This window comes from Fusarium solani, assembly GCF_023522795.1.
Source record: "Fusarium solani strain SB1 chromosome Unknown bctg00000010, whole genome shotgun sequence".
NCBI classification, from domain to species: Eukaryota; Fungi; Ascomycota; class Sordariomycetes; order Hypocreales; family Nectriaceae; genus Fusarium; species Fusarium solani.
Window position 1 is genome coordinate 921,927 of NW_027072147.1, and position 13,036 is coordinate 934,962.

At 52.5% G+C, this 13,036-nt stretch overlaps 6 protein-coding genes across 6 annotated transcripts; 4 read left to right on the top strand and 2 right to left on the bottom strand.

Moving 5' to 3' along the window:
• Positions 1-2,733: 2,733 nt before the first annotated feature.
• Positions 2,734-3,602, top strand: MRS44_014351 (uncharacterized protein; the record flags this gene model as incomplete). The annotated part of the gene is made up of 2 exons (XM_046284783.2): positions 2,734-2,890; positions 2,950-3,602. 2 exons carry the CDS (start codon positions 2,734-2,736, stop codon positions 3,600-3,602), a joined length of 810 nt encoding a protein of 269 aa, XP_046127519.1.
• Positions 3,603-4,357: 755 nt separating this feature from the next.
• MRS44_014352 (uncharacterized protein) lies at positions 4,358-5,510 on the bottom strand (the record flags this gene model as incomplete). Its single annotated transcript, XM_046272283.2, has 3 exons — positions 4,358-5,020; positions 5,076-5,429; positions 5,496-5,510. The coding sequence occupies 3 exons, from the start codon at positions 5,508-5,510 to the stop codon at positions 4,358-4,360; spliced, it is 1,032 nt and encodes a 343-aa protein (XP_046127518.1).
• Positions 5,511-6,485: 975 nt separating this feature from the next.
• MRS44_014353 (uncharacterized protein) lies at positions 6,486-7,564 on the top strand (the record flags this gene model as incomplete). The annotated part of the gene is made up of 6 exons (XM_065618374.1): positions 6,486-6,624; positions 6,698-6,707; positions 6,868-6,928; positions 6,980-7,285; positions 7,337-7,464; positions 7,519-7,564. 6 exons carry the CDS (start codon positions 6,486-6,488, stop codon positions 7,562-7,564), a joined length of 690 nt encoding a protein of 229 aa, XP_065474446.1.
• A 536-nt stretch (positions 7,565-8,100) lies between these two features.
• Positions 8,101-10,254, top strand: MRS44_014354 (uncharacterized protein; the record flags this gene model as incomplete). The annotated part of the gene is made up of 5 exons (XM_046282420.2): positions 8,101-8,110; positions 8,168-8,216; positions 8,270-9,746; positions 9,794-9,964; positions 10,015-10,254. The coding sequence occupies 5 exons, from the start codon at positions 8,101-8,103 to the stop codon at positions 10,252-10,254; spliced, it is 1,947 nt and encodes a 648-aa protein (XP_046127516.1).
• A 71-nt stretch (positions 10,255-10,325) lies between these two features.
• MRS44_014355 (uncharacterized protein) lies at positions 10,326-11,026 on the bottom strand (the record flags this gene model as incomplete). The annotated part of the gene is made up of 3 exons (XM_046284782.2): positions 10,326-10,676; positions 10,753-10,955; positions 11,014-11,026. 3 exons carry the CDS (start codon positions 11,024-11,026, stop codon positions 10,326-10,328), a joined length of 567 nt encoding a protein of 188 aa, XP_046127515.1.
• A 266-nt stretch (positions 11,027-11,292) lies between these two features.
• Positions 11,293-12,402, top strand: MRS44_014356 (uncharacterized protein; the record flags this gene model as incomplete). Its single annotated transcript, XM_046277342.2, has 1 exon — positions 11,293-12,402. One exon carries the CDS (start codon positions 11,293-11,295, stop codon positions 12,400-12,402), a length of 1,110 nt encoding a protein of 369 aa, XP_046127514.2.
• Positions 12,403-13,036: the final 634 nt, after the last annotated feature.

A 13,036-nucleotide genomic window follows, 5' to 3' on the forward strand; every position in this document is an offset into this window, starting at 1 on the left:
AGTTGACAAGGGTTTTTTATTCCCTGGGTTTCCAAGTGCACGGGGTTGGAACAGATTTTCAGAACGATGTACCTGCTGATATTGAGTAAGTACTTACTCGAGTGCTGCTGAGCTGCTGAGCTGCTGAGTTGCCGAGGTAAAGGGGGAGATGTTGGCACGCTCAAGCCCGTGAGAGCAGAGGTCTCTTGTGCTGTTCTCAGGTCTGAGTGTGTTTCATTTATTACGAAGACAGGCTTAAAGGAGCCCGCTGGCATGGATGAACCTCTCTACTGGGTTTTCTCACATGCATATCGGCGTGAACTATCGGATGACGAGTAATCAGTGCCAATCAGGTTATCGCAAGCACTTGTACAACTAGCGATAAGCTTTTTATCCGTATCACATTTAGATATATCGCCGATTGCAAACGGTGTGGGAGCTGTGATAGAGGTCAAAGGTTAAGCTCAAAAGTAAGCTTATTTGGGTTCTGGGGATTGACAGCGAAGCTCGCGTACTGGTTCTCCACCATGCGCATGGGCGAGACTGTTTGGTGTAGCCGTCGTAGGAAAAAGTATGGGAAATTTATGGAAACAATATTCTTTGATACGTATGAATACGGTAGAATTTATGAGGGTTCATTGCACTTCAGCCCATGGTGACTTGAGGACCCCCGATCCTAGCACACCAGCATCACAACCACAACTCGTCAATGGACGTCTACATTGACTGACGACGTGGGCTTGATAAATCCAAGCCGAAGACCAGCTTATCGTAGTGAGAAATATTTGTTGTCTTGGCATGATCGACATAGGTTACGCTGTAATTGTCTTGGAAACTTGGCTTGGAGGACTAGGGTAGGCAATGGAGGTGAGCGACATGTGACAAAAGCTGAGTGTGTATGTACCTAGTTCGTTAATATGTTTAGAGACGTGAATGATATTTGGGTATCTGTTTTATATATCTTCGCGCCTATCATACGAGATAGCCAGTTTTATGCGGCGAAAGTTTGTATGAGAAAATCCGTCGTGGCTCAACAACACTTGAATGATTGGCTTGGCTTTGGCTGAGCAGTGGATGATTCAGGGAACGGCAGCGCTTCTTGAACCACTTTAACAAATAAAATCCCAGAAGAAAAGCGACAAACATCAACAAAATTGCCATACTCACTCGGAATATTCTTCGATGAAATGAGAGATCGGGATATTCTCATCAGATGCTGGCATTGAGTCAGCTGGTGTCCACGGCATAGCGCTTGGCGATGTGAAGAGAATACCCAGCAACAATGCGATGCCCCATTTCGCGGTATAGAAATAGGCAATGACATCATAGGACCATTATTTATAAGTTTCGAGCTTTACTACTTAGTCGGAGCTTTTTTGTGATATTTCCAAGCTGCTACATTATCACTTGGCGCTCACAACCGATCTGAACTCCCCACACTGCCGATGCCGCCGAGCCTTCACCTCACAAGGTTCGGGGGGCTTGTCCGATGCGCCAGTGCTTGGAAATCAAATTCACGCTAGGTGATTGGCCCATAGAAATCCTTCACGTTTCATGCTGGAATGCCGTTTACAAAGCAAAAAGCCATTGAAAAGTTACTAAACGACGCTCTCAGGATGTGCCGATGATACCTCTGCCCGAGGGCGCGAGAGCCGCAATGCCTTGGGAAGATCGGACAGCGGGAGAAGTACCAAGCGTTTGCCCACGGATGAACGGCGCCAGTTACGGAACGGACCCAGTGGCACCGCATGGATTCACATGCCGCCTGTCAAACGGGACCTGCTTGCCGACAGCCAAGCTCGTGCCTCGAGTATCGGATTGTTTCCGATGCCCTTTGTCCCGGGGCGCACGTTTCCCCTCCTCTCGTTGGACTTGGACTTTGGGGACGACCCCGGACTTAACGCGAAGGCGCCGATCCTTAGCACCGTCTCACATCTTCCCCGGAAACCCCCGGATTTTGAGCACGAGGGGAGGGGGAAGGGGGATTTGCGATGGTTGAACCTTTTTTCTGGAAGACGTCTTAGATCCAATATCTGTGTCTAGAAATAGATGTCATAGATCTAAGCCCCGTTCTTGGGCTGACTTTCTTGGCTGCTTAGAAACGAGAGGGCTCTAGACGCTGCAACGGCAAGAGACGGAACGAGTCCTTGCCCCGGACCGGCAGGGAAGGATGATGTGTTGGTCCTTGCCCACCCTGACCGTTCCTGCTGCGCACGTTCCACGCCACGGTGCATGTTCTCATCCGTCATCGGCCGGTACATGTGTCGCAGGGAAAGACCACGCGCGTCGGCAGGTACCGCCTTAGCACTCAAAACAAATCGACACAACTCAACACCACGCCAGCCCGTGCTTTCCGCCCCCCCCACCTCCCACCTTTTCCTCGATAACTTGCTCTCCGTCCTGTTCCAACCTAAGCTCCTAGTTCCTCTTGATCTTTTGTCATCATCGTGTGTACGATTGTTTTGGGCATCTCTTTATTCCTTAGTTTGGCCTGTTCGAATCCCGTCATCCTGTTGTCGACGCAATTTAAACCATCCCTGACACCGTCTCAACAACTCCCCGCGCTATCTTTGCACCGAAGCGCGCACTCCCCTCAACGAAAAGCCGACAGTATCCTTGGAATCCACCAGACTCCATCCGCCTCCCATCTTCGAAACTGTACCTAGACGAATCGATTTTCTCCTTCGCAATTGAATAGTCAACCAATTTTTTGCATATCTCGCGACCGGTCGAAAACGTTCCAGAACGCCTAGAATGAGACTGAACAAGGCGGCTCGAGTTATCCTCTTTGGTGCACCTGGCGTTGGTAAAGGAACCCAGAGCGAGCGGTTGCTCGCGCGCTTCCCGCAACTCAACTCTGTCAGCACTGGCGATCTCCTCCGTCGAAATGTCAAGGAAAGGACACCTCTCGGTAAGTTGTCAGCATCCAGCCCTACCTCCCCATGTCAATGCTAACTTTCTCAATCGCAGGCATCAAGGTCGAGACTACGATGAAGTCTGGCGGTCTCGTCGCCGACGATCTCATCTTGCGACTCATTTCCAACGAACTCTATACTCGCGGATGGCTGGCTAGTCGAGGACCCGTCATGACCCTCGCCTCCGAGGCGACCGCAATCGGCCAACATTCGTACGATGGGGCCCCTCCTGTGGACTCATTCATCAGCAATCCCTCCCTCTTTGACCAACATGTCCCGCCACGAGTCTCCGAAGACCCTAACGCCTCCTTTATCCTCGACGGTTTCCCCCGAACAGCCGCTCAGGCTGCTCCTCTCGACAAGCTGATTCCCATCAACCTTGTCGTTTCTCTCAAGACACCTGTATCTGTTATCCTGGAGCGAATCGCTGGTCGCTGGGTTCACGAGCCTTCGGGCCGAGTCTACAACACTTCCTTCAATGCGCCTCGCGTCCCTGGAATCGACGATGTTACCGGAGAGCCTCTCATCCAGCGCGCTGATGACTCGGAGCAAGTCTATCGCGCTCGCTTCAAGAAGTTCCAGGAGACGAGCGAGCCTGTTCTCAACCACTACGCCCAGAAGGGCGTTCTCGTCGAGATTGAGGGCATGAGCAGCGATGAGATCAGCCCCAAGCTGTTCCACGAGTTTGAGAAGCGCTTTGTCGACTAAGAAAGTGGCTTCGTCTGTTGAAAGGATACCCAGCGCCTTCAAGACGCCCCATTTTTATTTCTACTGCACGTTTTTGCATGTATCTGTTTATTCTATAGCTCTTTTTTTTCTTGTTCTGGAGTTTACTGCAGCTTTCTGGATGCTGCTGGTGGAGTTGCAACAAGACCAGTCTGTCGGATAGACAGCACTGGCACATGGCGCGTATTGATGGGACAAAGTGCTCGACAAGAGCCTGTTTGTGTGGTTGGTTGTATATAACGAACGATTCCCCTTTGACAAAAGTGCGGGTTGGTTTAGCGAACGAAACGGATCTCGAGGGCAAAATTTAAAAAAGCTGGCCCTCGCACCCTGCGTCAATGATATGATCAACCGCCCTCTGTGTTCATGTGTGTCTGACTTTTGGTAACGTGATTCTGAGTGATTGATTTCCAGTTCATCTCGCTTTGAGATTCTCGTTAAAAGCATTGCGCTATCGATACACGTTGAGCCTAGAATAATGAAATCCCCTGATATCCCTCCCCCTTGCGTTCCACAGCCCGCCCTGCTGACAATGTATGCCACAGCAAGGTCCCTCCTCTTCCGTCTTCTACAGCAGTCCTGACATGGTGTCGTGTTCCCAAAATGGCAGCCCAAGTAGAAATTGTATACCTTCCAAACAGTCCCAAACAAATAACCCGTCATACTCCGTCTCAGCCTTATACTCTGAACCGTGAAATCTCCCAAAATGAAAAAGGGCAGAGGATCAGCTTGCGAGTCTAGTCGCGCCACTCCTCGCCACCTCGAAGCCCACTGGGCTGGCCCTCTGTTTGACCGGGGCGCAGCGGGGTCTGCTCATCGTCGTCATCATCCAGAGCCCGCGCAAGCTCGTCAGGGTCCTGCATCTTGGCATCCGGGTCGACAGGCCCGCCAAGCTCGTCCTGTTCACGGTTGTGTCGCTCCTGCTCGAGAACGCCGTCATCGGCGCTGACAGAGATGCCCCGAGCTCCCCACTTGGGCCGGGCGCTACGGCGGGCGCCGGTGTCGTCGTCGTCGAAGCCGGGGCCGCTCTCCTCGTCATCTTCCGAGGTCTCGAAACGCTTACCAAAGATGCGACGAAGGAGCCAGCCACGGCGCATATCATCGGCGTCAACGATGCCGCCGCCACGGAGCTTGACGCGCTGACGGGTGTAGTATACCCAGGCAAAGTCGACGTACAGGGCGGTCTGAATGATGCCAAAGATGACGGAGACCGTGTTGGGCTTCTTTCCAGTGACCTCGAATTCGCGGAGGAACCAGTTGATGCAGTAGAGGGCGCGGTAGGAGCCGAGGGCGAGGAGGTAGAACGAGTCGATGACGGTAGGCACAGTCGTCTGCCGGAGGAGTAGAAGCTGGGGGAGGACGCAGACGGACTCGAGAATCTGGGAAAAGACCCACATCCACTGAAAGAGACAAGAGTCAGCGACGACTTCAAGATCACGAAGTTAGTAGACTTACAGTCAGGAAGCCCTTGGATCTCTCAAAGATCAGCATCACAAAAGGCGACAGAACAAAAGAGCCGCCGAGAATGATGGCACCAATCTTCCAGGCAATCTCCCTCTCGCGCGATCGAGGATAGATCCATTGCATTATACCGAGGATGTAGAATGACGATGTGATGTAGAAGATCTTGAAGACCAAGTTCCATGGGAACTTTTCAGAAAAGATGTCGAGGTAGCGGGTGCAGAACACGAGCGCGTAAAGGATCTGGGTGATGAGAGAGACACCCTCGGCGCTGCGGTTGCGGTGGATGGCGAAGATGAGGATGCATTTCGAGAGGGCGTGGGACAAGTCGCCCAAGATACGGAAGAGCTACAACAGGTGTCAGTCTGCAATCGAGAGGATGGGGAGCACATGTTTCAGAGGCTGGCGACGTACGTTCCACGCGCCCATTGTGAATGGCGGGTTGCTCAATCAAGTAGACTCAAGCTGATGGCGATGTTGAGGGGAGCAAGGGAGTGACGAATAGGAGTCGCTGAGGCCTGGGCCTTGCTGGACCAGGAGGACCTGCCAGTGGCAAGTATACAGAACTCGAAGAAGCGATCTAGCGCAAGCAGCTAGGATCGCTTGCGAAGAGGGATTGACAACGTGACAAAGATCCAAAGTTGAAGAAGAAGAAGACAAGTTGCTTGCCTAGGCAGCTCTCCACGATGCGATGATGGAGGAGGAGCTGGGGCTGAGCTTGCGTCAGTCAGCTGCCCATTTGGGGGTTAGCCTCACTAGCCACAGTATGCACGAGCGGGATTCTGCTGCGCCACGGGGAAGTGGGGGCTTGGCGGGAGAAGCGGTGCGGTTGGTTCGCTCGTAACAATGGCTCTCTTCAAGCCAAGTCTGTGGTTAAGGTTATTTGAGTAGGATCATTCTATACGAGGAGTGCATAGTATATTAATTGCGTCTAAGTGAATTGTACATACCAGTGTCTGAATAGCTTCATTGATGTTGAAAACGTTTGAACCCACTGTGAATGCGTTTACAGGTGACGCGGCTATCAGGGACGGGATGTGGCCGCACTGTAGGGAATCAGGGGTTGAACATATTGGAGCGGGACTGGACAATTCCACAGGAGGCAAGTCAAGCGCCCTCACGCTGCCCTTTGACGCGCCATACCATTGGATAAGTCTTGTTTGCTCTTTAGACTCATGGAATTGTTCATCATATACTCACTTGCGTCTCATCTCATCTCTTTCAACGCTGTTGGCCGTTTGTTGATGCTGGCGATCAATACTACCGAGTGTGTGACGTGCCCCTGCGGATCTTTCGGACTCTTATCATCCCCTTCCACGTCGACATCAGCTCCATTGCTTCATCCTCAACAGCTCACACCTCTTGTACCGCGCCTGTATCTGAGAGATCTCGTCTGCGCCGGGCATGAAGTTGTCGGCCGTCTGCACCTTTGCCGCATGGCTTTCCTCTGCCAGCGCCTCGGTCATTCCGGACGTTCTTGAGAAGATTGAGCAGCTGGAGCAGAAAATTCCAAGTATTTCACCTCCACCACCAAAATACTTTAGTAAGTCTCAAACACGAACTCACGGGCTTACCTGAAGCCTTTGATGATAAAACCAAGACTAACAACCTTACAGAAGAGGCTGCGTGAGTTTATTGCTGTTATTCGACAACCCCATGCTAACCCATGATGCGCCAAGATACCATCCGCACTATGACGGGAGATATATGCAAGAGCCCCTCGAGCTCGCCGCACAAAACGCAGGCATCAAAGTTCTAATGCAAACATATCTGGCCACCTTTCGAGATCTCGGCGTCCAGACATGGTTGATGCACGGCTCCCTGCTTGGCTGGTGGTGGGGGAAAAGGTAAGAAGCCTCACAGCTGTCGTCTACTCTCCATTCTGACTCGATTGCCAGGTCATGCCGTGGGACCTGGATGCCGATGTCCAGGTGACCGAGGCGGACATGTACTTCTTGGCCGCATATCACAACATGACGGTTTATTACTACCAATATGAGAACGCACCCGAAGGTCGCTTCTTTCAGCTTGAGATCAACCCCTACTTTGAGCACCGCGGCCGGGATGACACTCTGAATGTCATTGATGCTCGGTGGATTGACATGCAGACTGGGCTGTTTATCGACATCACAGCGGCGAGGTATGATCCTGGCCACATAAGGGGCGAAGGAGTCCTCTACGACAAGCACGATCACGAGTTCAAGGTTTGTAGTTCTATTTCTTGTATTGTACGTTCTCTAACTCTTGTGTAACAGGACAAGTACGTGTTTCCTCTGCTCGATACGACATTCGAAGGCCTCCCTGCCAAGATCCCCTATCAGTACAAGGAGATACTCGCTTCCGAGTATGGCAAAGCATCCTTGTCAAAGACAGAGTTTCATGAGTATGTTTCTATCTCAAAGCATTGGCTTGGGTCCATTTACTGACAACCAAATAGTCACAGGTTTGATCCAAAGAAGATGGAATGGGTTGCTATCAACTAGGTGGGCGAGGTCAAGCAAACAGCAAGTGTTTAGGGGCGTTCAGGTCAAACTTAGATGGGAAAGTGTTCAAAATTTATGGGTAGATCCCTTGGACGAGGTTATAGAAAGGCCTCTGTACATTAATTGATACCCGGCCAAGCAATAGAGGGTTACTGTATACACTGCATCATGGGTTGTTTACTTTGGCGCTCAAGATGAACAGAGACCAAATTCATGGTAATCTGGTCACCCCAAAGCCACGAGCATTTCTTCTAGCAAGAAAACTGGTAAATTATAGTAATAATGCCGTTTCAGCTGCGGTATATGTATTTACACATGTTTCATCATGGCCGTGGTTAAAGTGGTCATGATCAGTTAATTGATGCCCCGCGACTCCAAACGCGTCTGGCCCCACGCGTCACAAGAGCTCAAACATTGCTCCTACACCATCACCCAAGAATTCCGTCGCAACACCACATTCGCGCATCGTCTCTACGAAATTTCTCATAGGAAATACGCATGCGCAAGTCGAAGCGCCGGCCGCTTTTTATCCCACAATGGCCACAGGTAAGCCCACACCGAGCTGCCAAGCATCGACTTGGATTGTTGCTAATAGTCGCCCAGGCCAACAGCGCCGTGCTGATCGGCTAAACGAACGTCTTCGAGGCGCCCAGTACGACACGCCAGTTCTCGAAAATCGCCGATTTAGACACTAATATCATCCAGACGCGCCGTTATCGAAGACGATTCCTTCAATCTCGACATCGCCGGCCTTAACATTGCCGGATCGACTCCTGCCGCTCCGTCAGCGCCCGCGCCTCCAGCACCCTCGGCGCGTCGTACACCAAACACATCAGCCAAGAGAAGGAGGTTAGAGAATGACGTACCGCCCTCTGCACAGCCGCCAGGGAGCGCGCGCAGACGATCACCGCGATCCGCACCGAGAGACCCCTACGATCTGCCCGACTCTTCTAAGGAATCGGCCGCGCAGGTCACCACGGCAGAGGCGACGGAGGTGGAAGAGGAGGAACCCAGTGTTGATAATATAGAGGCTCCAGAGCCTCAGATACCAAGTCCGACCGAGGAGCCTCAAGACGAACCAGACGCTGCGCTACCAGTCCTACCGAACGAGAATGCCTCTGGCTCGCCAGCTATACCACGATCGAGAGATGGCGCTCAAGGCGGTGCTCACAGCCCTCCAGATCGAAGACGAAACGTGCGCATGAGCGATGCTCTATCCTCGACCACTCGACTACACGATGGGCTTTACACGGAAGAGGAGGTACCGCCCTCGTCCTCGCCATTAGTGCGCAAGGTTCGGCGCAGCGAAGGAGCTGCTTCTATCCGAGCGAGAATGAGTCGACGCCAGAGCTCTAGAGCTGCTGAGAAGGAGGATGCAGACGAGCTTTCACCCGATCGACCGACCGACTACAACCCTGCGGATGATGAACTCTCAGATACCAACCCAGTGGAGGAGGAGCCGGAAATCGAAGCTGAAGCTGAAGTCGAAGCGGCCGATGCTGAGGAAACCGAAGAAGAACCCGTAGTAGAGGATGAAATACCCGAAGAGACCGAAGTTCGAGAAGAAGAGGAAGCGCCTGAAGACCCTGTGGCAGAGGAGATTGACGAGGTGGAAGCCGCCAAAACCATTGGAAGGAAGCGTCCTCGAAGAAGTCTATCCTCTCGCTCCCCTGAAGTAGAACCCTCCGAGGTGGTTGAGGAGGAGGCCGAAGAGGAAGAGCCAGCGCCAAAGCGACGTCGTGGACGACCATCAAGAAGCCCCGCCACACAGAAACAGCCGACAACGAAACCGAAAGCTGGTACAAGGGCAAAGGCTCGCGATTCAGAAGCCAAGACGATGGAAAAACAGGCCCGCAAGGCAAAGAAAGCCGCCAAGGACAGGCGCATCAGTGACGGCACGGCCATTGAGCTTACCGTACAGAGATGGGTCAACGCCAAGCAGTTTCGACAAGGTGATGGCAAGGAGGATCCTATTGCGAGCGAAGTCCCATTCCAAAATCAGGAAGAAACCGTTGTGGATGTGTTTTCGCAGGTGTGCCTGGAGGTTGTTGAGACTACGCTGGCCAAGCTTTATGAGACAATGACCAGCACAGAAGACAAGGAGAAGAAGAAGGAGTGCCGCATCAAGATACGAGCTGTGAATGCGTATAAAGAGCAGTTGACGTTGCAACTACTTCAGCTAGTAAGTTGCGTTACCAGATTACAGAGTCCAGAAGCTGACATGATTAGGCCACTCATCTCAATGACTGGCATTCACTAAGAAAACGAGTTCGCCTAATTCAACGGGAGAAGCTGAAGCTAAGGGAAGATATTCTCCAGCTCAAAGCGGAGAGGGAGCAGGTTGCTCTTCGGATGGACGCAGTGCGCATCAAGCACGAGGAAGACACCAAAGAGTCAAAAGTAAGTAGCAAAGACTTCTCATCGCTGTACTTGACTAACATTTTACCTAGTACCGTCTCGACACGTCTGCTATCATGCATGATGTAGACCTTGCGGTTGAACAGGGACGAGATGCTCCTGAACTATCACGCGCCCAAGAGAAAAAGGCCGAGCTGGCAAACCTCGAGCTACTTGTGGCACGCATCGCAAACGAAGCTAGCTCTGCAAGCTCAGCAGGCGGAATGCTCCAGCAGGTCAAGGAGTTTAACGCTTTCTTGGAACGGGCAGCAGTGGCACTGGAAACAAGATGAGAGACAGTCAAAGTAACTCAAATAACCATTGTCTTGGCTATGACAGGATTTACACTTTTGGTTGCTCTCGCTCAGTTAATCTTGGCCTTGCTAAAGTCCATCTCGGGATGCTGCTCCTGGAACTGCTTCAGAATGTCGAGCCTCTTTTGCTCGTCCGAGGTGGGCAGGCCGCGCTCCTTTTGCTGCTGGTCAAACATCATCTTCTCGACCATGCCGCGCGTCTCGCCGTCGAGGTCCGACAGCTTGGACGAGTCGGGCTGGATCTTGGTCACGTCGATCTTGGGCGCGTTGGTCACGACGTGCGCCCACCACTCCATCTTGTTGACCTTGTCGAGGTGGATCTCGACTGTCTTGGTGCCGTCGGTGTTGGTGCTCAGCGTCCAGGTTGAGTCGTCGACGTGGATGGGGTGGGGGAGGTCGCCCTGGGAGGTGTTAGCTTGGAGCTGAGACTGGCGGCGATGGAGGCGGAAGTCAAGTCGTGAGTGAGGGTGTATGTACCTTGATGAGAGGTTCCTGGCCCTTGATACCCGCCTGAAGGCTGTTCTTCTTGATCTCGATCACGAGATCTCTAGACTTGAAATTCCCAGGGACAGTAAAGGTGATGTCGAGCTCAGAGATGACCTGCGTCCACTTGTAGGGCAGAGCAGCCTGCTCCTCGGCCTCCTTGGCACGAGCGGCAGCGTCTTCAACGGGAGTGGGTTCTGCCATTGGAGTTTAGTTTAACAGTAGAGAGACGGAAGGGTAGAGTCAGGAACACACCTTTGTCGGCCATTTTGAGTTGTCGTGATAGAAGAAGATGATGGAAGCGATTCGTATGAGAGAAGGCTGACAATTCGATGGAGGGGCAGGCTCGGCGTGGGGCTAGCGGGTAACAAGCTTTAGCCAATAGGAAGTAATCCATCAAACTTCTAATCCCTGTAGCCTCAGCCGCGCAGAACTAACAGTGAATCACTCTCATCTTGCTAAACAAAGCGTGCTTCTGCCTCTGCCTTGTCCTCGCCCTCAACCTTGCATCTCGATCCCTCAACACCCGCAACCATGTCTCGAACAGGCGCCATCTCGGTGCGCCACTCCGACTTTAGCAGCAATGCTCCCCCTCCGCCTGACCAAGACGAGACGTGCCCCGTGTGCAAGACGACGCGGTACTTCAACCGCGACATGGAGTTCCGCATCAACCCCGAGTGTTACCACCGCATGTGCAAGACGTGCGTCGAGCGCATCTTCAAGGACGGACCTAACCAGTGCCCCTACGCCGGCTGCCACAAGACGCTGCGTCTTAGGGGCTTCAAGACGGCTTTCTTTGCGGACCTGGGTGTTGAGCGCGAGGTCGACATTCGGAGACGTGTCGCGGCTGTTTTCAACAAGGTTGAGGAGGACTTTGAGACGCTGGAGGATTATAATGAGTATCTTGAGATGGTCGAATGCTTGACGAGCGATATTGTCAGCGGTAATGAGGAGGCGAAGCGCAAGGCAGAGGCTCAGCTGTCAGAGTGGGAGGCGAAGCACAAGGCCGACATTGAGCGCAACCGACGTCTCGCCCGAGAATCAGACGAAGCGCGTCAACGTCGTCTGGCAGCTGAAGCAGAGGAAGCGCGACAGCGTCGTATGGAGGAGCACAAGGCCGAGATGGAAGAGAAAGCCAACGCGAAGCGCTTCCGCGAAGAGATGCTCGACTCCCTCCAGAGCGCCGAAGACGGTCGCGCAAGCGAGGCAATGAACAAGATCCTGCTCAAGAAGCGAGGCCAAACCAAGCGCGATGGTGCTTTGGGTGCAGCTGGCGGTGCAGGAGGACTCTCGATCCGCGGACTACGCGACAAGAAGGGTCCAGCACATCACGTCGCCGACGACAAGCCATACGATCCCTACGGAGGAGTGCGACTCACGACGCAGCGCGTCGACCTCGCGCCCGAGAAGTTGGCGGCGTACTCGAACGAATGGGTCGAGATTACAAGGACAAAGACCGAGTTCAAGGCTGGAGGATACAGTCCCGACGAGTACCTCTCCCGAGCACTCTTCGAGGCATTCTCTGGCTTGGGCGTGTTTGTTGGCGAGGAGAAGCCAGACAGGAGTGTTGCTACAGCTGGAGCAAGAGAGGCGGCCGCTACAGGGGATACTGGAGGCAAGATGGACGTCGACGATCCTTTCTAGAGGACTGCAACTTTGTGTCTTTTTTGGGTGGGAACATTGCACTTGGAAGCATAGCTACGGCGTTTACGGTTCAAAGGCGTATAGGGGAAACAAATGGAACAAGGTACGAGACGACACTCGCTATAGAGACTAGGAGTTTCACGAGGGGTACAAAAACACGGCACGATACCATGGACACAATGGGTATAAACCAGAATTTCGATCGAGACCAGGATATATAAAAGGAGGAGACAAGGGAGTTAATATAATAACACCAATGATATTTTTTATGACTGCTACTATACTAAACCAAGGAGAATAAAAACACCGACAAAAAAGGGACCAGAGGATCGCAAAGGTCCGCAAAGGGAGTAGATTCTCGCCAGGGCAGGTTAAATATAATTTGCTACTGGAGAGTCAAAAACACCCCCTTGCGTATCAAAAACCATCCTTTCACCTTGCGGGGATCCCCTTTTCCTATCTTTCTTCATCCCCTCCCGAAAAACGCCTCGCTTACTATATGGAAAGGGAGGATTGTACAGCCAAAAAAAGACAAAGAGAGCGCTGAGAAACGCGGGTTGTGGATGTGAGAGAAAAAGGCTCAGAGTGTTGAGTATAGTGTCGTGTAGATGTGAGGTGGTGGAGAATTATGCCC